The 26336-nt window shown below is 41.3% G+C and overlaps 1 protein-coding gene across 1 annotated transcript in view; it reads left to right on the forward strand.

The window, feature by feature from the left end:
- ADAMTS9 (ADAM metallopeptidase with thrombospondin type 1 motif 9) overlaps positions 1 to 26336 on the forward strand; it is a 166837-nt gene that overhangs the window by 25847 nt on the left and 114654 nt on the right. Inside the window, 10 exon segments of the mRNA XM_047747329.1 lie at positions 3620 to 3909; positions 6099 to 6182; positions 6285 to 6400; positions 7300 to 7340; positions 7448 to 7553; positions 11915 to 12061; positions 13301 to 13442; positions 14443 to 14458; positions 14461 to 14537; positions 20578 to 20723. Of these exon segments, the coding sequence (XP_047603285.1) occupies positions 3620 to 3909; positions 6099 to 6182; positions 6285 to 6400; positions 7300 to 7340; positions 7448 to 7553; positions 11915 to 12061; positions 13301 to 13442; positions 14443 to 14458; positions 14461 to 14537; positions 20578 to 20723 (1165 nt within the window).

The raw sequence follows: 26336 nt of genomic DNA on the forward strand, positions 1-26336 counted from the left end.
ATAAAAGACTCTAAGTAAAGAGTATTTCTTTTTCACAAACTAAGTGATGTATTTTCTTTTTAAACAGCTTTATTGAGATAAAGTCCACATACCATACTATTCATCCACTGCAAGTGTCCAGCGTAATGGCTTTTGGTGTATTCACAGACATGTGTGACCCTCATCACCATCCCTTCTAGAACATCCTTATCACTTGAAAAAGAAACACTGTGCGCTTCAGCTGCCAACCCCTCATCTCGCCACCCCACCTCCAGCAACTAATCTACTTTCTGTCTCTTTTGATTTCCTAATTCTGAACTTTTGTTTGACTAGAATCCTATACTGACTGGCTTCTTTCACATTACTTTATTGATAAAATTTATCAACATGTTTTATAATAAAAAAGGGCCAGTTCACTAGGAAGATTTAGCCATTGTGCATATAGGGGCACATTCTAACAGAGCACCACACACATGAAGCAATAACTGATAGAAATAAAGGGACAAGCTGACAATTCACCAGTAATTGTTGAAACTTTAATACCCCATATTCAGTAATGGTTAGACCAGGGAGGCAGAAAATCAGTAGGAAATAGAAAACTTGGAAGACACCGTACATCAACTACACCCAGCAGATATCTGTACAACACTCTGTGCAGTGACAGTAGAATACAAATTCTTCTGATGTGCACATGGAACGTTCTCCAGAATAGATCATACATGAGACCATTAAAAAAAATAATAATAATAACTCAGTACATTTAAAAGGATAGACATAATACATAGTACCTTTCCTGACTACAGTGGGAAGAAAGTAGAAATCAAGAACATTAAAAAATAGGAAGCTCATAAATATGTGAAAAGTAAACAGCATGCTAAAATAACCAATAGGTCAAAAGGGAGGTTGGAAAATACTTTGAGATGAGTAAGCATGAAGATAGAACATACCAGAATTTATGGGATGCAGGTAAAGCAATGCCTAGAGGGGAATTTAGAGCAATCAATGGCTCTATTAAGAAAGAAGAAATATGGGACGCCTGGGTGGCTCAGTTGGTTGGGCAGCTATCTTAGTTCAGGTTATGATTCCAGCGTCCTGGGATCAAGTCCCACATTGGGCTCTTTGCTCGGCGGGAAGCCTGCTTCTCCCTCTGCCTCTGCCTGCCATTCTATCTGCCTGTGCTCTCTCTCTCTCTCTCTTTCTCTCTCTGACAAATAAATAAATAAAATCTATAAAAAAAAAGAAGAAGAAGAAATATCTCAAGTCAATCATCTAACCTTCTCCTTTAAGACAGTCAAAAAGGGGGGTGCCTGGGTGGTTTAATTGGCTAAGCATCCAACTCTTGGTTTCCACTCAGAACATGATCTCAGGGTCCTGAGATTGAGCCCCAGCTCAGGCTCCGTGCCCAGCACAGAGTCTGCTTGAGTTTCTCTCCCTGTCTCCTCCTGCCTCTCCCCCTGCTTGTGCTCTCTCTCTCTCTCAAGTAATAAATAAATATTTTTTTAAAAGACACTGGAAAAGGAAGAGAAAACAAAACTACAGCCTGCAGAGAGAAGAAAACAATAAAGATCAGAGCACAAAATAGTGAAATAGAAAGTAGGAGAATAAGAGAGACTTTAAAGCCTTCGAAACTTTACTGCATATAACAATTAGATTAAGCCTTTATGGAAGACATTAAACAGGATTATTTGTTTTTCATAAAATGAATGACACTATTTCTTAATATATTAAAAACTATGTACTTTTCAACATGGCCACCAAACACCTGTTGTAAAAAGCTGGTCTTTGTGAAAATATCCACATGCTCTCTTTTGTTCACTTGAGATTTAACCAAGCCATGAGCCCATTTCATGAGCTCCTTAGTTTTTGAAAAATCTTGCTCCAATGGAGCACATTTTAGGCCATCGATCAAACCCATGTCTGATGCCTCATACCTCCACTTTCTGCTGTGTGACTTTGGAGAAGTTGCTCAACCTCTCTGAGATTTAGTTTCCTCATGTGTAAAGTAGAGGTTAATTTTCTCATTTTGAGAGTAATTGTGAGATAACATACACAAAAGAGCCTAGTTCAATGCCTGGCCCGTAGTAAGTACTTGATCAGTATGTATTCCATAGTCATTTTGATAACTTAAAAATGGATGGCCTAAATACCCATGTGGCATGGGTATAACATATGTGGATATACTCGGGAGAGACTGGCAGAAAAGAATATGATATTGAATCCTACTGTGTACTGGTACTGTGTACCAGACTTTGGGCTAGCGCTGTGGGCTATGGCTGGACCACAAAACAAGTCATGACAGTGTGGACTGATTTCAGTATTTAATGCCTGCTAAAATGCTCAACTTGGGCAAAATACACATCCTGGCCTAAATGGGTTGTTTAGCAATGGTTTTTATGGTCAAATATTTGAACCCTGCAAATAGGAAACAACTCTGGCTTACCCTTTGTTGTTGTTGTTGTTGTTGTTGTTATTGATGTAATTAATTCTATTCTTTGTATCTTAGATAAACATACTTGTCAGTTGTACAACTCTGTGGTCTGTCTTAGATTACAGGCTGCTGGCATTAAAACTTTAAAACACATTTAGGAGATAGTAGGCAAGATAACGGATGAAATTCTGTTTTTACTCCGAGCCTATTTGGGCAAGCACTCTTCATGCTTATTCGGTGTATGGTGTGGTTGATGACTTCGAGTTTGAACATTTTCACCAGCAACACAGGCTTCAAGCCACACTCTGGACCAGCACTTCTCAAAACATTACCATGAATATGAATCCCCTGGAGATCTCGTTAAACTGGAGGGTCTGATATTTCGGGTCTGGAGTGGGGCGGAAGAGTCTGCAGTCCTTACAGGCTTGTAGGGGCTGCTGTGCTGCTGGCCTGCGGACCCCACTTTGAGCAGCAAGATTGTATAGACCTGAGGACGTAGCTAGGCAAGAGTCAGAGTGAGTAGAGCTAATCTGGCATTACACACCATGGCCTCCATAGCCTGTTTATCCTCTCTGAGTTTAATCGACTTCCTTAACTGAGCCCTAAACTAAATTAATTAAAAATTCAGAGGCAATGAATAGCAGTGATTCTATTCTTACATTTCATGTAAGACAATGATTTCATGAGGTCATAGAAAAATACCTTGTCATGTGTTTTCTAGAGTTCCTTTGTATGGTCTATTAGCCTGGCCACCTCCCAGGCCTCTTTCTCCTGCATCTCATTAAATATCAAACATGGTGTATAGGAAACATCTCCATTTCCATTCTGTAAACCTCAGTACCCTTGCTGGTCCTTACTGTATCTATGGCAAAGAACAGTGAATGGAAACCGCTTACAACCCAGCAAGACTTTGGTTACCAAATGAATTTTGGCAATTGTCTCCCTTAAACTTGTGCCTGATTTCCTAAGACCTTAAGTGAGCATTTAGGGAAGCTTCCAGGGAAGCTAATTTCAAGTCCCTTAGACAATTTCTTTAGTCACTCAGATGAGAGTGCAGATTGAGTTTCTCCCATAGAGTCCACAGTGTGTAGAACTTGATTTTGTCTATAATTCGACAGCAGAGGCATCATCTTCTAAGATATGGCAAATTAAATTCTTAATATGAAAGAGAAGTGGTTTGAAATGTAATGCGTGCCCTCTGATTTGTTACAGAACACAAAAATAGTCACAGCAAAGACAAGAGGAAAGTGAGAACAAGAAGATTGGGAGACAGACCTAGCCTGGCTGAAGACGTGGCTGTATTAAAAGCCAGCTTAGCAACAAAGGCCCTTTCTGCCTATAGTAACAAGACGGACAGCATCAGGGAAAAGAGGACCCACAGAAGAACAAAACGTTTTTTATCCTATCCACGGTTTGTAGAAGTGATGGTGGTGGCGGACTACAAAATGGTTTTGTACCACGGACCAAACCTTCAACACTATATTTTAACTCTAATGTCAATTGTAAGTACATTCAAAAGAAGGTGATTTATGAGGTCCCTAAATGTGCCATTGGGAAATGGGTTTCCACCCCGTGCTTTGGAGGATCATTCTCAGGGCTGGCATTTCAACGATTCAGGCAAGTGACTGAAGAGAACATCAGATGATCTATTGGTTGCCTTTTTATAATAACAATAATGGTGACAGGGCCGAGTGTGTATTTTTTTAGACAATGTGCCTCCTAGTTAAAAGACATCATTGCTAATTCTCCTGGCAGCTCTGCTAGGTAGAATTCTCATTCCCATTTTATAGATAAGAAAACTGAGCCTCTGAGGAGTTAGGTCACTTGTCCATGGTCTTGTGAAGCTAGTAAGTGGCTTAGACACTTAGGTGACGTCTAGATAGTCCACTTCCCAACCCCAGTGCTCTTTGTCTGACATACATACCTGCGTGGCTAACTATGGGTCTAATTAACTAGCCTTGGGATGAGGCCCACAGATCTATCCCTCTGTATTTTCCTACTCTCACTTCGAATAGAAAAATCAATAGATTTACATTATTAATAATAATTAGTAATTAATAATAATAAAAAAATTAAAAACAGAACCAAAGACTAATCATGAAAAAAAAAAAAAATGTCATTTCCTACCCTGGCCCCTTCCCAGAGGCAACTACCATTAAAAGTTTTTCTGCATATGTGTCTACCAGCACTGCCCAATAGAAACATAATGTAAGCCACATATGTAATTTTAAAAAAAGTAACATTAGTTTTAATAATGTATATTAATTTCTGCCAAAATGCTGTCATTTCAAAAATTGCTGATGAGATATTTTAGTTTTTTTTTTTTAATCCATAGTCTTCAAATTCAGTATGTGTCTTACATTCAACAGCACATCTCATTTTAGACAAGGCACATGTCCAGTGCTCAGTGGCCACATGTGGCAAGTGGCTACCATATTGGACAACATGACCAAATACGTGTGCATATACAATATTTCTCAAACCAAAATAGAACATTGTAACACACCATTTTACATACTGTTCTTTTCTTTTAAAAATGTTGGAGATTGTTCTATAATAGTGCATACAATCTACCCTCATTCATTTTAGGACTCAACACAGCATTTATTCCAATAGATTGACCTTAACTTATGTAAACCGGAACCTACTTTTAACAAATTCCCCCAAAAGATTGTGAAAAGCAACTGTGTTTGGGAGCTATGCTTTAAGAGTTCTTCTTCCCTCTCCCTGGCCTATGCTTCTCCTTGCCTTTCCCCCTCACTGCTACCAACCAGTCCCTTGTGCTCCCCATCCCACACCTCACCCTACCTGACCTGCACTCCCCCCTCACCTCCCTTCCCCATGCTCAGTCCCCCAGTCCCTAGCCCTCTCCTGTCCTGGAGGAGGGAGAGGAAAACCTAATCACACCTCAAGTCTATTTCCAGCCCATGAATTCAGACCCCTCAGAAGAATTTCAGTTACGAGCCTGGGTTTTGGGTCAGATTGATATAGGTTGAGCATTTTGGCTCTGCCACTCAGCACGGTCCATAGTCTTGGGAAAGTTACTTAAATCCTCTGAGGCTTAGTTTTCTCACTTGTTGTGCAAAGATTGTGATAGCCCAGAGTTTTGCTCTGGGGACCAAATGCCAATGTGTATGCAATTTTCAGCAAGGATCCAGTAACACAATAAGCATTCAATGAACATTAACTCTCACAGTTAATGATAATAATGAAAACCAACCCAACCCAACCCAACCCAACCCAAACCAAACCAAATGGGTTACCAGGTTGTGAAGCACACAAAGGAGAGTTAAAAATGAAGAACAGCTGTATTAGCAAACGTGGTCAATGTGAGATTCCATACTTGGGCGATCTGGGACTTCTACTGGGATGAAAGAGCTTGATCAAAAATAAATATCCAGTGTTATATGAATATCCAAAGAACTGTTAAGTTGTGTGGCGATGCAATTCCTGAGGAAAACGCTTTGAAATTTAAACTTGTTGGGATTCATTCTTATCTGAAACTGCCATCTATGAATTTTTCAAAGAGAGTGTTAAGAAATGTTTGTTGAGTGAATGCAAATTCGAACCTACCAAATGCATATGTTTGCGTGAAAACATGGAAAGAGTTGGAGCCCAGGCGTAAGAAGTGAATTGCTTATTGTTTACACAGAGTTCACAATTAACCTTGAAAAATTTATCTCGGTTGCAGGTAGCCTCTATCTATAAAGACCCAAGTATTGGAAATTTAATTAATATTGTTATTGTGAACTTAGTTGTGATTCATAATGAACAGGTAATCAAGTTTTTTTTTCTTCTTTCTTGTACATGTATCCGAAATGGCATATCTCATTGGTGTTGGTACAATGGGCCAATCATAATTCTTTTCTGCATTTAGGAAGGACCTTCCATTTCTTTTAATGCCCAGACAACTTTAAAAAATTTTTGCCAATGGCAACACTCGAAGAACTCTCAAGGTGGAATCCAGCACGATACTGCCGTTCTTGTAACGAGGTATATGGATTTCTCATTCCTCAAATCTTCCAGTTTTCTGGTCACGTTGGTGGGACGAGGTCATATATTCTTGGTAACCAGCCCCTCGCATAAGGTTCCCAAACCCTTAGTCCTGTGCATTGCAGGATGTTCAACAGCATCTACAGTCTCTTCCTACTACCTATCAGTAGCCTCTCCTCTCAATTGTGACAACCAATGATGTTTCTGGGATTGGGGGAGCAAAGTCACCCCAATTGCAAAACGGGAGCCAACAGGTGCTAAGAAGGCAACGGATATGTCAGGCAGGCCCAACAGTAAACACCCTTAGATGAAAGGCAGCTGCTCTTCAGATGGAGTTGGTTGTTACCACGCCACGAAGGTGTCTGGTGTTGCCAACTTCTGTAATTTTGCAAAAAGTCAGAAATATGGGTTTTTCTTTGAAGTGAAATCTTCCAATTTTTACATGGTAGTGACAAACTCAAAGGTATTTAAAATGCCGTGTAGGGCAACAAAGAAGACTGCTGTCCTGGTTGTAATTCCCCTTGGCCACGTTGGAGATAGTCACAGTCACTGACTCGTAGGTGAGCGGATGCGAGAGGCATTTAGAGCCTTTTCAGGAACGTTCATGAAGAAGCTAGAATCACAGTAGGAGGGAAAGCCCAGGTTGGAGAGGTTTTTCACTTACTCTGTAGCTACCCCTGTGGCAGAAGAAACTCTCTTGATGTAGCTTTTAATCCCTATGTCACTGGTTCCCAAGCTTTTTTGAGTTACAAACCCTTGGCCTCATCAGTTTCCTCTTTGTAACCTCCTCCCCCACAAGGTGAGCGCTGTTGTAAATGTCTAGAAGACGGTCAACTGTTTACTTGTGTTGACATTTACTCTTTGATGTTGTCATGGCCCTAAGTCTGTTTTGCTTTCAGACAGGATATCTGCAGAGCTCATGACAAGTGTGACACTTTAGGTGAGTCTCCTGTGCCCCTCCTCTAGGGCTACAACACTTTCCTGCATTTTTATTCCAAGCCACAATTGCTTTTTCAAGTAAATCCTTCTTCTCTTTCCTTTGAACAGGTCTTGCTGAGCTGGGCACCATCTGTGATCCCTACAGAAGCTGTTCTATTAGTGAAGACAGTGGATTGAGTACGGCTTTCACAATAGCCCATGAGCTGGGCCATGTGTATGTTTCCTTTTTGCATTTTCATTTGATTCCGAGTCACCTAAAACTTTTCTTCCTTTACATCAGGGAGTATCCCCTTGATCTGAGAGAGTGTACGTCACTTCTTGAGTCATAACGGAGATTTCAGGGTTGAAGAGCCTCAAAACTAGTTGACTCTAGAAAGCCGAGTGGCGCAGCGTCCCCTCTTTACCCATAGCCGACGTGCGTCTTGGGTTTAACCACACACATGTTCTGGGCAACATCCAACATCTAGTCTTCTCCTTTCCTGCTGGGAATTGGAGGAATGAGCCCTTTCCAGCCCACCCACTGAAGCAGAGCATCCATTAGCTTAGGAAACTTTCCTGAGTTTCTTTATCTGGAAGGGTCTCCCTTCATTGCCCTGGTTCACAAGGTTTCCCAAAATCCAGATGGTTCCTGACTGTAAATAGACAAGGCTTTCATTCAGACATCCAGCCTCTGGGCGCAGTGAGGTCCCTCTTTCAGAGAAGAGATTGAGCAAAAGATACAGAGAAGAAAACATTTCCTAACTGTAGTCACTTAGTTTTATTGTGAAATTGGCTTTTCCTTTTTATTCTTTAGAAACAGAGCATAGCTAGAACGTGGGGGTGAAACTGTGTAAATTCACCAAGGAATTATTCTGATTTGGGATCTGTATTGTTTTCTTTTAGAATGATTTAATTACCCATGCTTTTAAAAACAATTTTCTCAAAAGAGGTCACAGATATAGTTGTATGTTGATTTATATGTCTGTGTTAACCTTGTTTAGAGGCAAATAATCTATTAAGCAAGTTTTTTATTCAACAAATGCTTTTTGAAGGCACCTGTGTGCAGTGTGCTATTCTAGAAGTGAAGCGAGACGTCTCCAATTTAGTTCAACATATAATACGTATATTTTGAAACTAGGAACCTTCAAGCATATTTTAAGAAAATTCTGCAAAAAGAAAGCACAAAAGAAGCATGGCTTTCATTAGGCAGTTGTGGTGGGCCAGAGTCCTGCTTAGTCAGCTTCCTCTCTCTCTCTCCTTTTGATTTCTGAAATATTTTTGTGAAACTCAAGGATTTCTTGGAGCTCAGTTTGAAAACTGATCTACCAGCATTTTCCAATACACAAGGGCTCCAGCACAATTCCAAGAGAATGGTCCGGAGGGTCAGAAAAAGGAGGTTTATAGTCAATTAATTTAAAAAAAAATTTTTTTTTCTTCCTGGTCCAGCCCTGCTTAGAGTCACAAGACTCAGCGACATAAAGTAAAGGCTCTGACAAGTCCTGTATTAAAAGAAACTGCTTAGTTTTCTTTAACGCAGTTTTCTCAAACTTATTTTCATAGACTCTTTTGGGGACTTTTGTTTGTGTTGCATAAAGTCTAGTAAATTCCTTTAGACCTTTAAATAGGAGGTATAGATTTGACCATGAAGAATAGGGTGGGATTTCAACAAGGCAGCCATTCCTGCCTCAGGAGACCAGAGTGAGGAAAGTTAGAGTTGGAATGTATCCAAAGGGCTAGAGTTTCTGTGATTAACAGATTAACTATCATGTATAATCTACAGTTAAGAAAGGTATACTATAAAGTATACTGTACTACATAGATATACTATAAAGAAATATAGTTAATTTCGTCCTCACAAGAGCTTAGAAACTCCTTTTAGGATAGCTGGTTTATAAAGTTGACATTTTAAGGAGAGTGAGAATTTTGATTAGCAAAAACTAAATATTTTCAGCCACAGAGAGCCTCAGCTGTGTGACTATACAGTTAACAAACATCTCCCACCACAAAAACCATGTCTCTGGCATTGGTCTAAGAGTTTTTACTTACATTAGGTCCCTGAAACTTCATAGTCATCACATGGTAGATATCATGTCCCTGTCAAATGACCTCAGCAATATTAAATAGCTTCAAGTCTGTTTGTTCGTGCTGGGGTACCATGTAGTATTGGGGTACCAGCTCTAACAGGGAGACTGGGAGCCAGATACTCAAGTTCTGGACTGAATTGTGCTAATTCTGCATTGTCTTTGGTTTGAGAAAAATGTATGTTGTTTCCCTCACTATTAGGTGGGACTAATATATGTGCACCTCATCTCAGAGGTGTCAGGAAGTTTTTTTAAAAATGAAATAATTGGGGAATGGTGAGAGTTATTAGCTAAACAAAAAGTAAATTTCTAGCCCATTAGGGAATTCTTTTCGTTTTGGTGCTTTGTCTCATAGAGTTAGGTTTGCTTATATTTAATGGAGTATGAATATCTTTTTTTTTAATTTGCTACAGTACTTTGTAGCAGATTTTCTAATGAAGTTCTTAGAGATGTAAACATTAAGTTGTTACAGTCATGACTCTCTGATAACATAAAACCCTGCTGGGAGGAAAAAAGCTATCGATCTTGTATCTGTTGAGTATCATTGGATGCTTTAAAAAAAAAAAAAAAAAAAACTGCTCCTACCTTCTCATACCTGCTTCCAGAGGCACAAAATCTGAGTGGGGGGAGGAATTTGGAAAGTAACTGAATCTCTCCTGGATACAGAGATTCTTACATGATCTTCCTGAAAATCTTCCACAATTTGTCTAATAGGAGGGAATATGCTTTATATGTATTCCAAAACACAGGGGTTTTTAATCAGACTGGAGTGGTTTCCAATCTCAGCTCCTTCACCCCATCACCCTTGTGACCTTAAACAAGTAATTCAGTCTCTCTACGACTCGTATTTTCTCATCTATAAAATGTAGATCATAATAGCACTTTTCACATAAGGTAGTTAAATGAAATAAAGCATCTAACACAATTAACACATTGCCTGGTATGTTGTGAATGCAAAAAAAAAGTCTCGGTTCTTATTTTTTAGTAAAGTGCTCAGTGAATATTACAGTCTAGCCCCTGCTGTGAGCAAATGTGCCTGACATTTGAATGAAAAGAAGTTCTCTGTTGGTTTGATGAAATAAACTTGATTTTATCTGGGCATGTTTGGGGTGATGAGTAAACGCCTTCTTCACACCACAGAAAAACAAACAAGCATGGTTTGAGCATCTTGCATGGGTTGGGTTTCCCGGTGGAGGTGTGACACTGACTTTGCAGTTGGGAACGGGAAACAGGGGCATTCTTTTAAGAAAATAGACTCTTAAGCATGACGACACTATTCTTTTTAACCTAGACCGATGAAAGTTTTCTGTCTCGTGATTTCCATCTGGCAATTATTCCTGTGGGCAATTATTGAAGAGCCCAAGTTGTTTTAGAAGAAGAAGAAAACCAAACCCAGGAGAAATGAATGGAATGGACTTGACAGGCTTTGATTCCAGCTTCCAGATTCACATGTCCACCTTCTGTCTAGCTCGCTGATCTCCCTGTTGCAAGATGAACTAGTGGAGGGGATTCCCCAACTAAATGCAAAATTAGCCACATGCACCAATTTTGTGACTGGGGAGGCATCCAGAGAGGACATCCCCTCTGAGTTCATGAGTTCATTACCAGAGCTGAGAATGGCATGTGGGTCATAGAACTGATGTTTCTAGATTGAGAAATGCTTCCTATCATTCCCCCCACCCCATTTCCTCTGGCGAAGCCAAGAATGGCAAGTATGTGTTAATGCCACTGCTGAGTTCCCTCCCAGGCCCCAGAGGACATTGACACTCCATCATAGCCTTTTCTCTGGGCAGAACCTGGATTAGTTTAAGAATCCTTTTGTGCCCAACTTTTGACGAAGCAGTACCAATCAATTGGCGTTGGCAGGAAGCATGAAACTATTTGCCCCGTCTGCATTAAGCCGGTGGAATTGGCATGCTTCTAGTTTCCACGCTTTCAGCTTTCCTTAATGGGTTTTATTGTGCACGAACTTTCCATACCTTTATAATGATATACCTACGTGGCTGTGTCATTTGTCAACCTGACCCCAAAGGAGGAGATGCCAAGACCCATAGTGAGCCTCTTATTAGAAAGTTTTTGGCTTCAAGGTTTGACACTTGAAGGACTCTTTATATTTGCACTGTTATAACTTGCCAAATTCTTGACTCTATAAGTCGGCCTTGAACGGCTTATTAGGAATTCCAAAACTACTGTATTCTAGCGTCAACTATAGCACGCTCGGAGCGTCTGCAATTCCAAAAAGGACACTTAACCCAGATAATGCACCCCGTTATGTCATTTTTTTTTATACATTAAAGGCACTTCGTATTAACCTGGGTGAGAATCATGTTCTCTGTTCCGCTCCCTCTTCAACCATCTAGGAAGTTTTCTCCTGCTCCCCAGGATGTGGGTTCCTATTCAAAATGCAGAAGGCAGTTAACATTTTTCTCTTCGACAGGTGCCTCCTTGAACCAGTGATAAGAACTCGGTGCTTTGGTATTCATTGTCGTCCCTGTCTTTGTGTCTTTGACCTTAGGTTTAACATGCCTCATGATGACAACAACAAGTGCAAGGAGGAAGGCGTCAAGAGCCCCCAGCATGTCATGGCTCCGACATTGAACTTCTACACCAACCCCTGGTTGTGGTCAAAATGTAGTCGAAAATATATCACTGAGTTTTTAGAGTAAGACTTAAACTTTCTTTGAGCCCGGGCTTCTAGTGTCTGGTCTCTGTGTAGCAAACTCATTGTGGGAAAGACAATGTAGAGTCAAGCATTCCTTTGGAGTTGTTATTTTTGTTGACATTCCTGGGAGGAGGTAAAAAAAAAAAAAAAAAAAAAATCCTCTCTGACATCTGTGCCATTCCTCTCCCGTAATTCAAAGATTACAGACTGAGCTCAAGAGAAGGCCGGGATCTTAAAGCAAATATGTAAATGTGGCTTCATTCTTGGTGAAGCTATGAATTCTGTTCGGGCCTTGGAGGAGGACCCATGAATGTGATGACACGATGAGGGAAGGCCACAGAATTCTTGTGGTTCTGACTTAGTAATTTTGGCTCCGAAAAGGAGAGGGTGGCGAGATGACCCAAAAGAGGGTTATGGGGGTGGGTGAAAATCACACAGACCGCCATGTTGTTGAATTAAGAACATTCTTCCCCTGTCTCTCTCTTTCCCTCCCTCCCTCTCTCTCTCCTTCTTTCTTTTCTTTCTCTTGGTTTGTTTTTTAAGCTTCCTGCCAGGCAGCTCAAAGATCCAATTACGTTATACAATATCCCCGTGTCACAGATTCATTGCTCTTCTCTCCCAGATGTACAAAAGGTTAAGTGATTGTCCAAGGTCACTGGGTGTCTATTTCTCCAGCCACAGGGAAGAGGGGCCTTATTAATCAGAACTCACCAGGTGTGAATTTTCCAGAAGAGGTGTTTGCAGAAAAGTGAAAGAACTTGAGGGTTGCTGTTTTTCTTTCCAACCAGATGGCCTGAAGTGTTTCTTCTTATAGTTGTTGATTCACTCATTCTTCTACTCAGCAAACATTTACCACAGACCTGTTGCTATGGTGTTTAGAGCCCCATGCTTGGGTGAAAAAGACGCTATCTTTGCCCCTAAGAAACTTACAGTCTATTGGAGATGAGAGTAAAAAATAAACAGATAATTGCCCCAAACTGTGACAAACGCTCTAAAAGCTGCATGTTTCCTACTGACTGTGTTGTATGGAGAGCCAGCGGTTCCACAAACAAGTATACACCAAAAATAGAGCTTCCACTTCTGGATGTTAGCTTGGGACGTAAAGAATAAAGCACATGTGATAAAGGAACTGTCCTCTCTACCTTTAAAATGGCGGGATGGCCTTCACTTTCATCTGGACCCCTTGACAGCCCCTTCTCGTCATGGCTCTCACCATCTGTGTTTTTCTACTTTCCATAGCACTGGTTACGGCGAGTGTTTGCTTAATGAACCTGAATCCAGATCCTACCCTTTGCCTCCCCAACTGCCAGGCCTCCTGTACAACGTGAATAAACAATGTGAATTGATTTTTGGACCAGGTTCTCAGGTGTGCCCATACATGGTAAGTGTTTGGGGGCCACTTCTGCCCCTGTCTGTTGATTCTGGATGTTTTTAATCCACGGTTTCCCAAGGGCTTCTCACTCTCACGTAAACCACGGGTGGCCAAGTGGAGAATGGTCCATTGACCATTAATGACCATAGACATAAGGATGATGACGATCAGCTGTGACAGCGTTCGCTGTTAAATGGAGCTTTACCTGCGCATTTTCACTTCTCTGTCATGACGGGCCAAAAGGGAGATGTCATTATCATTTTCATTTTGCACATGGGAAACTGAGATTCAGAGAGGACAGGGTGACGGGGCCAGCAGTGGCATAGCTCAGCCCCTTTCCTCTCCTCGGCTCCTTTCATCCCACTGACTTGTCTGGTGCCCTTTATAACGGGACTTTCTAGATTCGGTAAAGGTCATTCATGAGACAAACCTATGTTCCTGTTGTAGCTTGTCAGGGCTGTGCCCTCTGACCCCGTGAGGCTTGAAATCATTTCTGGCAATAGGTAGCTTAACCGATGGGTGTGGGATATTTTAATGTGTATGTTGTGGGCACTTGGACCAATGTTACCCAGTGGTTATCAGGAAGCAAATGGACAAAAATGTGCTTTTCTGAGGTACCCCATTCTGTTCCTTTGGGTGTCTGGTTGGTGGTGTTGGTGGGAGAGACTTTGGAAATACCCGGGGAATTGCGAAGTCTACACGGATTCCATGGAAATAATAAAATTTTTAAGTGAAACTCACCCCAGATTATATTCCTTCTATGCTTTCCCATGATAGCAAACATCACCCTTTTACCCCACCTGAAGTCCTGCTAGACGTAGAAATGTGTCCCATGGGCTTGCTCTCTGTAGCCCTTGGAATATTTTATCAATCATCATACAGAGAAAAAAAAATGTGTTTCTAACCTATGCTATCTTGTTGGCAAAACATTAGTTGAAGCAAACCCTTGCCCTGGTTCCATATCATCTAATCACATTGTCACTGGCTTGTTGTTTAACCAACTGAACAGATGCAGTGTAGACGACTCTGTGCAATAATGTGGATGGAGTATGCCGGACTCAGCACACACCCTGGGCAGACGGGACCGAGTGTGAGCCCGGAAAGGCAAGTAGCACCCCTGTCCATTCTTTGGTCTTGGGGTAGCAGAAGTGGACACGATTTTAGCTGTCGTTTTAGTCACCATTGTTTAGAGTATACAACACAGTGTGTTTCAGCATGTGTCATACTTTCTGGGGGTAGGAGGTTCAATTTTGCTTTCGAAAATTATGAGAACTTACATTATAGCATAATACTGATACAAGACACAGAGCGAGCATTATTGCCTCGATTTGGGAAACATCCTTTCTCTCATTTTAACGTTCCTGCAATCCCAACATACTTTTTGGTTTAACGCGAGACAGTGTTTCTTTTCTGCTTTGTCTTTTTTGTCTTGTCTTCTTTTTCTCTGTTTTTGGGGCGGCAATGGAAGGCTGGCTTTTAAGTTGATGGAGCATCTTAAAATCAAGGAGACACAGGGGCACCTGGGTGGCTCCATCATCTGAGCCTCTGACTCTTGATTTCGGCTTAGGTCACGATCTCAGGGCTGTGGGATGGAGCCCGAGTCGGGCGCCACGCTCAGCACAGGCTCTGTTTGAGATTCTCTCCCTCTCCTTCTGTCCCTCCCCCAGCTCATGCTCTCTTGCTCTCTCTCTCTCTCAAATAAAATAAATAAAATTTCAAAAATCAAAGAAACACAGAAATACAGCGAACTTCCTTTGTTCCCTACTGGGATACCAGGCTTTTTCCAGCCTGCGTTGGTCCCTTTAAAGAGCTGTGATGTCACCTGGGAAATAATGCAAATGTATGTTGTGAGTTGGTTATAATGGTTCCCACTTACTTGTTAATAACCAAAAATAAATAAAAATCTGTTCCTTATACAGCCTGGAAATAACAATGCCCCACACACCTAGGAGTATGATTCGTACAAACTTCTGTACCTGGTATCCATCTAGAAACTAAAAAGTTGCTATATCATCATCATCATCATCATCATCCAAAATATTGGCTACTTAAAGTTTTAGATCTAAACCTGATTTTTTTTAATCCCTATGGCAAAGGGCGTTCTTTCTCTCACCAGTGATGCTATCCCTGGGCTATATTCTGAGTGTGTTGACATCCTTACCTGTATTTTTCCTTTCTTCTCTCCTCCTCCCATTGTCCACTTCATTCACTTCTAATATCCTGTTCTCTTCTTGTTTGCCTTCACTTTGGAGGAATGAGTAGCACTCAGCATGTTTCTATGGAAGGGGTCCTCAGAAGTGACTGACTTTAACTCTCCCTTCCCCAATTTTATATTTTATTTTACTTATTTATTTATTTATTTATTTATTTTTTAGGGCAGTGTCCCCACACTCCAGCCCCTCCCCACCCCATGTTCCTCCTTTGCTTTGTCTGAAGGGGCCACAGAGTCTCCTATAATGGCAGTACCTCAGGCTCATTGAGCTCCTCCGTCTCCAGTGCTCAAGCAGGAGGACCAGTGGCTTCCTTACCCATCTGCCTTGGTGATTGTAAGTGATGTGAGCTGGAGGGTATGAATGTTATTTGAAAAATTATAAAGTTCTGTCCACAAAAAATTAAAAATGACAATGAAGCTGATTTTATACTTGACTTCCTTGGTGACTAAATCAGCTCATGTTCTCACTTCTTGAAGGCTAAGACCTCAGCAGCAGAAAATATAGCTTTGTCCAATAACAGCCCAACCGAAGCTATGTATGACCATGGACACTACAGCTTTTGCACCTTTCATAAGCATAAGAAGAGATAGAAGTCCTCAGCCAGGAAGAATTTTTCACTTTTTGTGGGACATTTAACTTAAGCGCTTTGATGGCCAGAAGATCATAGATTTGAGTGGGATTGTGGTTCTCAGGTTTCCTTGGCAACCATTAAGCATTCATTCATTTTTACAAAATGACAATGTGACCTCCGAGTCCTGCTTAAAAGCACAGTGACCCAGACAGGTGCTAGCAGCTGATGTAAGATGACTAACAGACTATATACCTCATTGATAACTGGATTAGTTGGCTTGAGTCCGAGCCTGCCCACTCTATTACTTAAATTAATTCTCTTTGAGCTCAGAAAAATCACTGGACTTGTGTTAAGGTTCTTCGCCAGTCTGAAGCACCCACCTACTAAGTCTGTTTCTGATATATGTTATTGCTGGAAAAACCGTAACAAAGAGTTTTCGGTACTAGGATGAAGTGAATTACGTTCCGTGACATTTGCGGCAGACAGGCTACCCCAACCTCACCGTAGCAGTGCCATATCCCAGTCATCCTGCAACACAAAAGAATTCAGGAGGAAGTCTGTTGTATCTTTTTCCAATCTTCTGTTTTTGTAACAGAAGCAGGAGATAAGGGATTGCAGGGTAATCTTATACCTGAGGGATGGGGAAATTTGGAGGTCTTTCAGAAGTCGTTTTCCATGTATGCTTTGTGTTGACAAGAGCAAGAGACTTCAAGGCATTCCAAAGGGCAGGCTCAGGACATTCAGGAGAAGCAACTATGCGGAGAACATTATAGGTACGTGGGTAGTTCTGTTTTAGAAAAAGTGGCCAAGCCTAGCAGCTTTTATTAAAAATGCGGCCATAGGTGTGTTTGTTTCCCTGAAGAGCATTTATGCATGTTGCAGACGACGAAGATGGTATATTTGTTGGCATAGCAATTCTTTGTTTTTTGTTTTTGTTTTGTTTTTTTCATTTTGTTCTTTTTTTTTTTTTTTTGGAATTGGCAGTAAAACCATATGCCTTTTCTCCAACCCATTCGGATTCCCTTTGCGGTGGGCTTTATTTTTATTTTATTTATTTATTTGTTTCTTTCTTTCTTTCTTTCTCTTCTTTCTGCCCTGCTCCCTCAGCAGTGATCTGTCTTGGGCTGCTGACACAATGTTATTTTGATGAATGACTCTAATTCTCTTTATTTTCTCCAGTCTCTTGTTAAGCCCATTAACATTTCATTTTAACCCCGTTCGTGAGTCTGAGGTTTGAAACTCTTGTTTTAAGCTTCCTTGGACAAAATGGACCTCCAAGTCCCTCTTCCAAACTCCTAAAAAAGATGTGTTTAGGTAAATACCATTTAAATGGTTCTAGACGCTTTTAGAAAAGGTTGACTATGGTTTGGCTAGGACTGTACCAGCTGCTTAGTGCTTTGTTACAATGTAGGGGGTATTCCAGCACGCAAGTATCGTTTATCAAATTTGCCTGCTAAAATAGGTCATCTTGGTAAATATCTCCCAAAGAGCCCTGATTTCCAGCCTCTGTCACTTCAGGCCTTCTCCTGTTCTTCTCAGCTCTTCTTGTTATTCCCTTTCTACCTATCAGTGGTCATATCAGTAAGGAACATTTGATTTGCAAACCAGTTTTTAATTAGAAGTATAGGAATCCTCATTACTTTGTAGGATTTATAAAATGTGTTTCTAGCAAGAAGATTTGAGGGCTGAATCTGAGGGTCATGTTCTATGACTCCAATTGAATATTAGGAATTTTGTTTAGGTGAGACCCAATTATAGTAATGTAAACAAATTGGCTCTTTTTTTCTGACACACAAAAAAACCTAGTCCCAAACTAGGCAGATTATGGGACTGTTGTGGCAGCTCCACAAATCTAATTTCTTCCTGTTCCATTATCATATGCAAATGGACTTCGTCCTCAAGGTCACAGAATGGCTGTAGCAACTCCAGCCATCAAGTGGAAGTTCCAGGCAGAATGAAGCCAAGGGGCAAGGGACAAAGGGGCAAAAAGACCTTCCTAGGAATATCAGCCAATGAAGTCTCCTGACATCTCTTTGACTACTCTTATCTGTACAAGGCTCTGGGAAAATAATATAGTCTATTTCCAAGGAGAATGGAGAGACTGGATAGTGGGTGGACAACTTGGAGTCTCAGCCTCACCTAACCATGTCATTAATCTTGCTTTTATTTTAATTTTTTCTTTGTGTACATGCCAAAATCAGTGTCCCCACTTGCTCACAATTGAGAGGCAGCATGTGTCACAGTGAAGAGTACACACTTGAGTCAGACTGTGTTTCAGTCTCAGCTCTGCCCCTTACTGATATTTGGTATCAACCTGTCTGTGCCTCCATTTTCTTTTCAGTAGAAATGGGGGTGATAAGAGTACCTATTTTATAGTGTGCTAGGAGGACTAAATTAATATATATCTATGCTTAGAACACTGCCTGACCAATATAAGAGCCCTGAGAATGTTTGCCAGTGTCCTGCTGACTTTATTTAAGTCAGGTCCCCTATGTGTTTCGCTGTATACTAGGTACTTCAGATGTGCTGTGTCTCGTGTTCTACTCAACTTTGGCTGTTGGTCTCCATTTTTTAGGAACACTGTAGGAACAGTCAGGGACTCACCTAGGGTCACAGGGTTAGTCTGTGGGAGAGGCCTGGCTTCCCACTAGACCACTGGCCTGCCAAACTTTGGCCTTCCAAGACCTCTGCTGTCCACTATGGCAGCCAGCAGCTACAAGTGCCTAGTGAACCCTTCAAATGTCAGTCTGAACCAAGATGTGCTTAAGTGAAAATACACAACAGGTGTTAAAGACCTAGTATGAAAAAAAAAAAAATGTAAAAAAAAAAAACAACACATAATTTTATATTGATTCCATACAGAAATAATAATGTTCAGCTATTTTGAGCTAAATAAAAGGTATTAAAATTCATTTCAGTTTTCCTTTTACTTGTTTTAATGTGGTTTCTAAACATTTAAAATAAATTTTAAAACATGTGGCTTCTGGCACGTTCTCGTTGGATGGCGGAGCTGCAGACCAGGCTACCTCTCTCGTTTGTTTTTATGTGCGTATGTGCCAATAAATGTTCACGACCCCCGTAAAGACCATCGTGAAGAGGATGTCCGAGAGTGACATCATCCCCTCTCCCTCTGCCCACATTTCTTGGGCATGGAGGTGCCCAGGATCTTTGAATGCTGAACCTTTTAAGCCTTAGCCACACAGCCCAGGGACAGGGGACATCCTCAGACACCCCAGCAGAATTGTTGCAAGAGAGGACGCTGCAAAACAGAGAAAGCTTAATTGTGCTCTCGGAATAATCGTTCACCGAGACTTCTGTGCGGCTGCCCCTTGAGTCGGGGACCTTCGCCTGCGCCTTACTTGTCGTCCGCTTTCCCAGCATGGTCCCCCACCCCCGGCCGCTGTGGGTCTGCCTCTGCCTGTGGCCTCCCTGCAGATAAATCACGGCAGCCGGCCATCACCAGCTCCACTTGAGAGATCTGAGCGAGCCGCGGGGCGTCACCTCCTGCTGCCCCTGCCTCCACTCCGCCTTTGTCCACTGCTCAGTGACCTCGGCTTTGTGTCAGGGCCTCACACCCCAACAATGGCAGAGGGTTGATATGGGCTTCTCCGAATCCCTTGTCCTGCTGAGGAGTTTTATTCTGTTTTGTTTCGTCTTAAGCATCATGGCCTTCTTCCTGCTGTAGGCTGGAGACTCTGAAGCCGTGAGTCACAAAAAAGCCATAAAGTTTAGGGCTGTCTGTAATATGTCCATTTTGCTCTCGTCTCATCCTGTGTGCTTTGGTGAAGTGAGTTTATGGGAATCATGTAACTTGCTTTTTTTTTTTTTTTCCCCCTCTCCCACCTAATTAAAATTGGCTTTTCAAATCCACGGGGAGCAATAAAATATATTTTACCGGGCTCCCAGCGTCTCTGAGCCTTCTTAATGGAGAGACGCTCTACAAATCCAGGAACTCATGTTGGCCCCGTCTACAGCCAGTCTGCCCACTTCCTCTCCTCATTTTTTCCAAGTAGACTAATTGGGCACCTCGAAGCCGGCTACCGGGGTTAGCCTGACTGCCTGGAGCCAGCCACTCATGGGCTCATTTCAGTCAAGCAAGCGGTAAATGAAGACAGGACCTAAAATCCTTAAGTACAAGATGAAAACCCCTACTGTTTCCATTATTCATATAGAATGTGGCCATATAATGATGAAAATCCCTACTGTTTCCATTATTCATATAGAAAATGGCAGCATTTCAAACCAGCACATGGTGGGGTTGGGAGGCGGAATGAAGTATGGTATGTACTCAAAAGGGTAGCAGATCCTACGATGTCTCCAGCACCGAGCTCTCCCTCACTGTTCCCCTTATTAAATACAGCACTGCAAGTTTGGATTTTGTGTCCCCAAAGAAATGGAGGCCCCCGTGACGGATGGATCCTGGGGAAGTTGGAGTCCCTTTGGAACCTGCTCAAGAACGTGTGGAGGGGGCATCAAAACTGCTATTCGGGAGTGCAACAGACCAGAGTAAGTCCTAGAAATTCTTGCTGTCACTTTATCGGCATAGCATGAGTGGCACATTCCAGAAGGGAATGATGTAGCTGGGGGCAGATGGAGAGCTCTTTCCCCCTTCAAGAGGAAGTGGATTTCTAGGGTTGCTTAGACCAGTAATAGCCGATCTCTTTCTTCCCAGGCACTGTCCTCTGTAGTACACTTTCTCCCGTGATCCTGTCTATCTACCTTAGGACACCTGGGTGGCTCAGTGGGTTAAGCATCTGCCTTCGGCTCAGGTCATGATATCAGGGTCCTGGGATCGAGTCCCGCATCAGGCTTCCTTTTTCTCCATCTGCTTCTGCCTACCACTCCCCCGCTTGTGCGCTCATTCTCTCTCTCTGACAAATAAATAAATAAATAAAACCTTAAAAACAAAAACAAAAAAAAGTTCTGTCTACCAAGCAGTAGGTGCTATTGTATTCATTGGCTTGTTTAATGGTTTGACATCAGGCATATCTCACTGCCTGCTGAGCTCAGTATAGCTGGCTAACCTTGGGAACAGATGGATTGTCCCAAGGAAAGGAAGAAATTGGACATTTCTGTCCAGACTGTAGGTAGCTTGTTGCCTCTGCAGTTTAGCTACCAAAATGCCTCAAAGGGCACTCAGACCCCCTGGGTGGTGGTAGCAGAGGCTAAGGGACTGGATCCCCCAAGGCAGGAATTCGTTTTGGGTCAAGGTAGCTGTCTTACAGGTGCGACCTTAAGGTCCATCCCACAACCAGACAGTGTCCATCCCACAACCAGACAGTGTCCATCCCACAACCAGTACAGACTGGGAGTGCCTGGCTTTTGGGGTAATTCTCATTAAAGACCGTGGCTATCTTTACCAGCCTAGCCTTTAGTATGTGTTCAAATGAAGTTAATGGGGTTTTTTCCCAGCCTCTATCACAGTAAGAGTGTGTGTTTATAAGATTTAAGAAACCATATTTTTATCATAAGGAAAGACATCAAATTTATTTGGATCTAGGTGTATCAAAATCTAAAGGAACAGAAGGTCATAGGTGGTATTATAGAGGTCATTGAACCTCTATAGGCCAGAGGACCAAGGAGTCGTCCTAGAATCGGGATAGTTTTTAGATGTCTAAGCCAATAACCATATTGAAGACCCAGTTGTTTTGGTGTTATGTAAAGTGATTTCATGCACAGGACTCATTTATGAGTCCACATTAGGGGTAGCAGACTGGTTGGGGACAGAAACAAGTAGGTAAGACCAGGGAGTGGGTTGGTACAGTGTAATACGGTTGTCCTGCAGGGTAGTAGAGACTAAGTACAGGGCACAACCCAGATCCAGCTGGTTGTTCACAGGCAGGAAGAGGGCCTAGTGTTGCCAGAGCTTCCAGTTTTTTTATAAGAAAAAATATGAATCATGTTAAACAAAAAAGAACATAGTTTTAGGCCACTGTTGCAAGCCCCAACATGATAAATACTCATTAGTACAAATCACAGATAATGATCGATTTATTTTCATGTACTTTTGCTCACAGTCCAACATTTGTCTCATGTTTACATGATATTAGCCTCTGCAAAGACAGTTCAAGAGCTAGAAAACATAGACTCTAGTCTCTCACTATGGGTATAAACATAAAACATTAGATTATTTTTTTTAAGATTTTATTTATTTATTTGTCAGAGAGAGAGAGAGAGTGCACAAGTAGGCGAAGTGGCAGGGAGAGGCAGAGAGAGAAGCAGGCTCCCGGCTGAGCAAGGAGCCCGATGTGGGACTTGATCCCAGGATACTGGGATCATGACCAGAGCCGAAGGCAGTGGCTTAACCCACTGAGCCACCCAGGTGCCCATAAAACATTAGATTATTAATAGAGTCTTTATTTTGTATTGGTTTAACGGTGGTTAACCAACTTTGTATTGGTTTAAACGGTGCTATAAATATAGTACGTGCATTCAAAAAATCCAGACACAAAACTACACGATAAAAAAATTTCTGTCATCATTGTTCCTATTTCCCACCTACACCCCACAAGGAAATAACCAGGGAAAAATGATTGTATATTATCACTTTGGACTTTGAAAAAAGATTTGTCATGTAATAGGTAGTATATGAAATAAGTATTCTGTAATATGAAATAAGGATCATACTATATATAGTTTTCCACAACTTGCTTTTTAAAGTCCATTATAAATCCTAACTGTATTATTGAAGCATTAAAATAAAGCATTTCAGGGGTGCTTGGGTGGCTCAGTGGGTTAAAGCCTCTGCCTTCGGCTCAGGTCATGATCCCAGGATCCTGGGATTGAGCACTGCATTGGGCTCTCTGCTCAGCGGGGAGTCTGCCTCCCTTCCTCTGTTTCTGCCTGAGATTTTTAAAAAATCTTTTGAAAATATCTTTTAAAAAAATCCTTTTAAAAAAGATTTTTAAAAAATCTTTTTAAAAAAATAAAATAAAGCATTTTAAACTAATAGCAAACACGACACACTTTTTAAAAATTAAAAACTGTTTGGTGTTACAGCAAGCCAAATTAGTATTATTCCAGTGTGCTGTTATTGTCATGAGGATATGAATATTGCCAACAAGCGGACATTTTTGAAATTGTGACCCAAGAATACTTCATTCAGAAGAACTGTTTAAATTTTTGTTTTTGTTTTTGTTTTTTTAAGTTTCAGAGTAGTTCTGGAGGTAATGTGGAAAGTGGAGAGAGATAAATCACTCCATAATTGGAAGGAGCCAGACAAAGAAAATCACCCAGTGTAAAGATCTCAGCAGGAAAGGATCTTGAGCTTCAAAGTGAAGCAAAGATCCTCACATTCAGAAGTTAGGAACTGATCATTAAAGACTTCAATTAGAGGTCCTTGTCCTTGCTGTTTGCTATGGAAGGTTTTAAAAGAATACCATTCACCTAGTTGAGTGTCAGCACTGACATCATTTCATTAAAGCTCTTCCAAGTTATTTGCTCTTTGGGATGTCCCTGTGAATTGAGGAAGGAGTCTGCCTCACAAAACCTTGAGTTCACAATGGCAGTGGCGGGGAAGTCCATTGGACAAGAGAAAGGGACACAGGAAAGGGAAAATCAGATCCAAATCTCGGTTTAAAAGCCTGCGCAGAGAAATTCACAGAGCAGATGGTTCGTTATGCAGAAGGCAGAAGGGATAGCTTCTGATTCTCAAAGAACTGGAGGGGAATGGTGTTCCCATCACTGACAACCTGCTTTTTCCCAGTTTGAGGATCCCTTCTGAATATACTGTAGAGCCCCATTTTTAGTATCCAAGATATATTTATTAAGAACGCTGGATTTTTTTTTTACAGTATTCTTGCAATTCAAGGATGTGTTTAGTATCCAAATACTTTATGCTGTATTTTTAGGCTACCCCCCCCCCCCCCGCCAAAAACATAAAAGCTACAAAGGAGAAGGAGCCTTGGACTATTGTGTCCTAATGAGCAAGCTGTAGAAACCAGGTGCTTTCTGATTTAGGTCAAATGGTTTTTGGTCTTTTCAGTATGCAGTGCTGCTGATTTACCATCATGAGAATGGGGCCCGACCATTTTGTCTTTAAATGTTTTATTTGTTTTTTAATCCCATTTATGATCCATGCCGTACAGATAAGATGAGCATGTGTTCTGATCTGTAAAAACTATCCCCGTTCACATCTGTTGTCAGGAGAAGTTATTAATAGCTACCCTTTACTTTCTCTAGTGTCCTGGATTGGACAATTAATTACATGATCATCTGATCTGTGAGAAACACGCAATACAGTAAGATCTAAAATCAGAGCCACCAAAAACATAACTTAGAGTACCAAAGCAAGACCAGCATTGGAACTAGAAGATGCATTATCAGGCCATTGGGCCCAGTCCTTTTTATTTTGTGCTCTAAATTGACTCTGAGCTTGTTGATGGCTAGAACAAAAGTTTATAGAATTTTTACAGGTCCATCAAAAATTTAAAAAACCATGCCAGTTCTTTGGGAGAGGCAAAGCTTTCCCTCTTCTGGTGCTTCTATTTTTCTTTTAAATTAGGAGGTAAGTTAAATTAAAAACTAATAAACTCCTATATTTGAGAAGAAGATTGTGAACTAGATATTTTCACACTTAAGCTTTCACCATAGGAACTGCTAATTAAATCTGCTGACAAGGTAATAGACTCGTGTCTATTTCATCTAAGAAAACGAATCTCTCATTTGGCTGTAAAGAATTGCAGCAAAGTTTTCTTTTTCTTTTTTTTAAAGATTTTGTTTATTTATTTGACAGACAGAGAGATCACAAGCAGGCAGAGAGGCAGGCAAAGAGAGAGGAGGAAGCAGGCTTCCTGCTGAGCAGAGAGCCCGATGCAGGGCTAGATCTCAGGACCCCAAGATCATGACCTGAACCGAAGGCAGAGGCTTAACCCACTGAGCCACCCAGGCGCCCCAGCAAAGTTTTCTTTTTGAGGCACTGAGTTGGGTGAGCTTATTTCAAAATTCAAGAATTGGTTGCTTTGGGAGAGCCATTAACTAAGGAATGAATAAAGATATCCAGGCCCGTAGATCACTCCATTTGGAAGGACCATTAATGATCGCAAGGAGAGCCCTCTGGCTCATCCCATCTAATCCTTGAAGAGCTTTCAGCAACCTCTGCAGCTGGCCATTAGACCTCTTCTCAAACCCTCCACGCATAGGAAACACGCTACCTTCTGAAGCTGCCTGTCCTATCACTAGAAATGCCTTCTTTGTGCTAACCCTAATCTGCCTGCTCCAATTCATTGTAGTACAGATAGACATTGAGATTTCTGTTCAAACCCATTTGCATACCAAAGTTTAGCTTTCCCTGAGGGTGGAATGCACCTGTGATGATCTTTGCAAAAATGCCTTTGTAGCTTTGGCCGTGTAGTGTCATGAGTTTTCTTTGTATAGTAATAGACATGGTTGTGTAATGTGCACTTGAAGAAAAAATTCAGCTTGGCTGTGCTGAATATAGTTACTTTCATAGTAATTCATCTAGCAATTTCCATCAGTCCTTTCCACCCCTATTTGAAATGCAGTTTTTTAATAGTTGGAAAATATGATTAATATTTTTAAAGCTGCGTTTCCTATCATTTTTATTATTTGTCTACGTGGAAAAAATATTCCTACCCAGCCAAATGTTAAATTGCAACATGATCTGAATTTAAAAAAAAAAAAAAAAAAACTATAACGTGAATTTTTTCCACACTAAAAGGTAAATTCAGTTGGCTACAGCCTTCCCCATAACACAGTCCTTGCAAATCAGGCAGAGATGATTTGGGATAAAAGAAAAGCCATGTATTTTGAAAGGGCAAATTTGTGTTTATTAATAAAGTATAATCTATCTTTATATAAAAAACTAATAAAGTCACAGAAGGAGTCCTGATATGGAAAGAAGCCTATCTCAAGAGAGGCAGCATAGGAAAGACCCCAGATCACAAGCTTTGGGTCAGGGAGACCTACGCTGTCTCCCAGCCATCAATTCTTACTTAATGGGCCTATCACCTGACCAGGTTACTTAATATTTCTGAACCCCATTAACAAACTTCAGGAACAAGGATGCCACTACCTGCCTCACAGCATGGCTGGGCACAGTCACACAGAGTGGCATGGGGCCTTGCACATAAGAGTGGCTCAGGGGTGGGCACACCTTTA

The sequence above is a fragment of the Lutra lutra genome, chromosome 1 (genome assembly GCF_902655055.1).
Source record: "Lutra lutra chromosome 1, mLutLut1.2, whole genome shotgun sequence".
Lineage (NCBI taxonomy): Eukaryota > Metazoa > Chordata > Mammalia > Carnivora > Mustelidae > Lutra > Lutra lutra.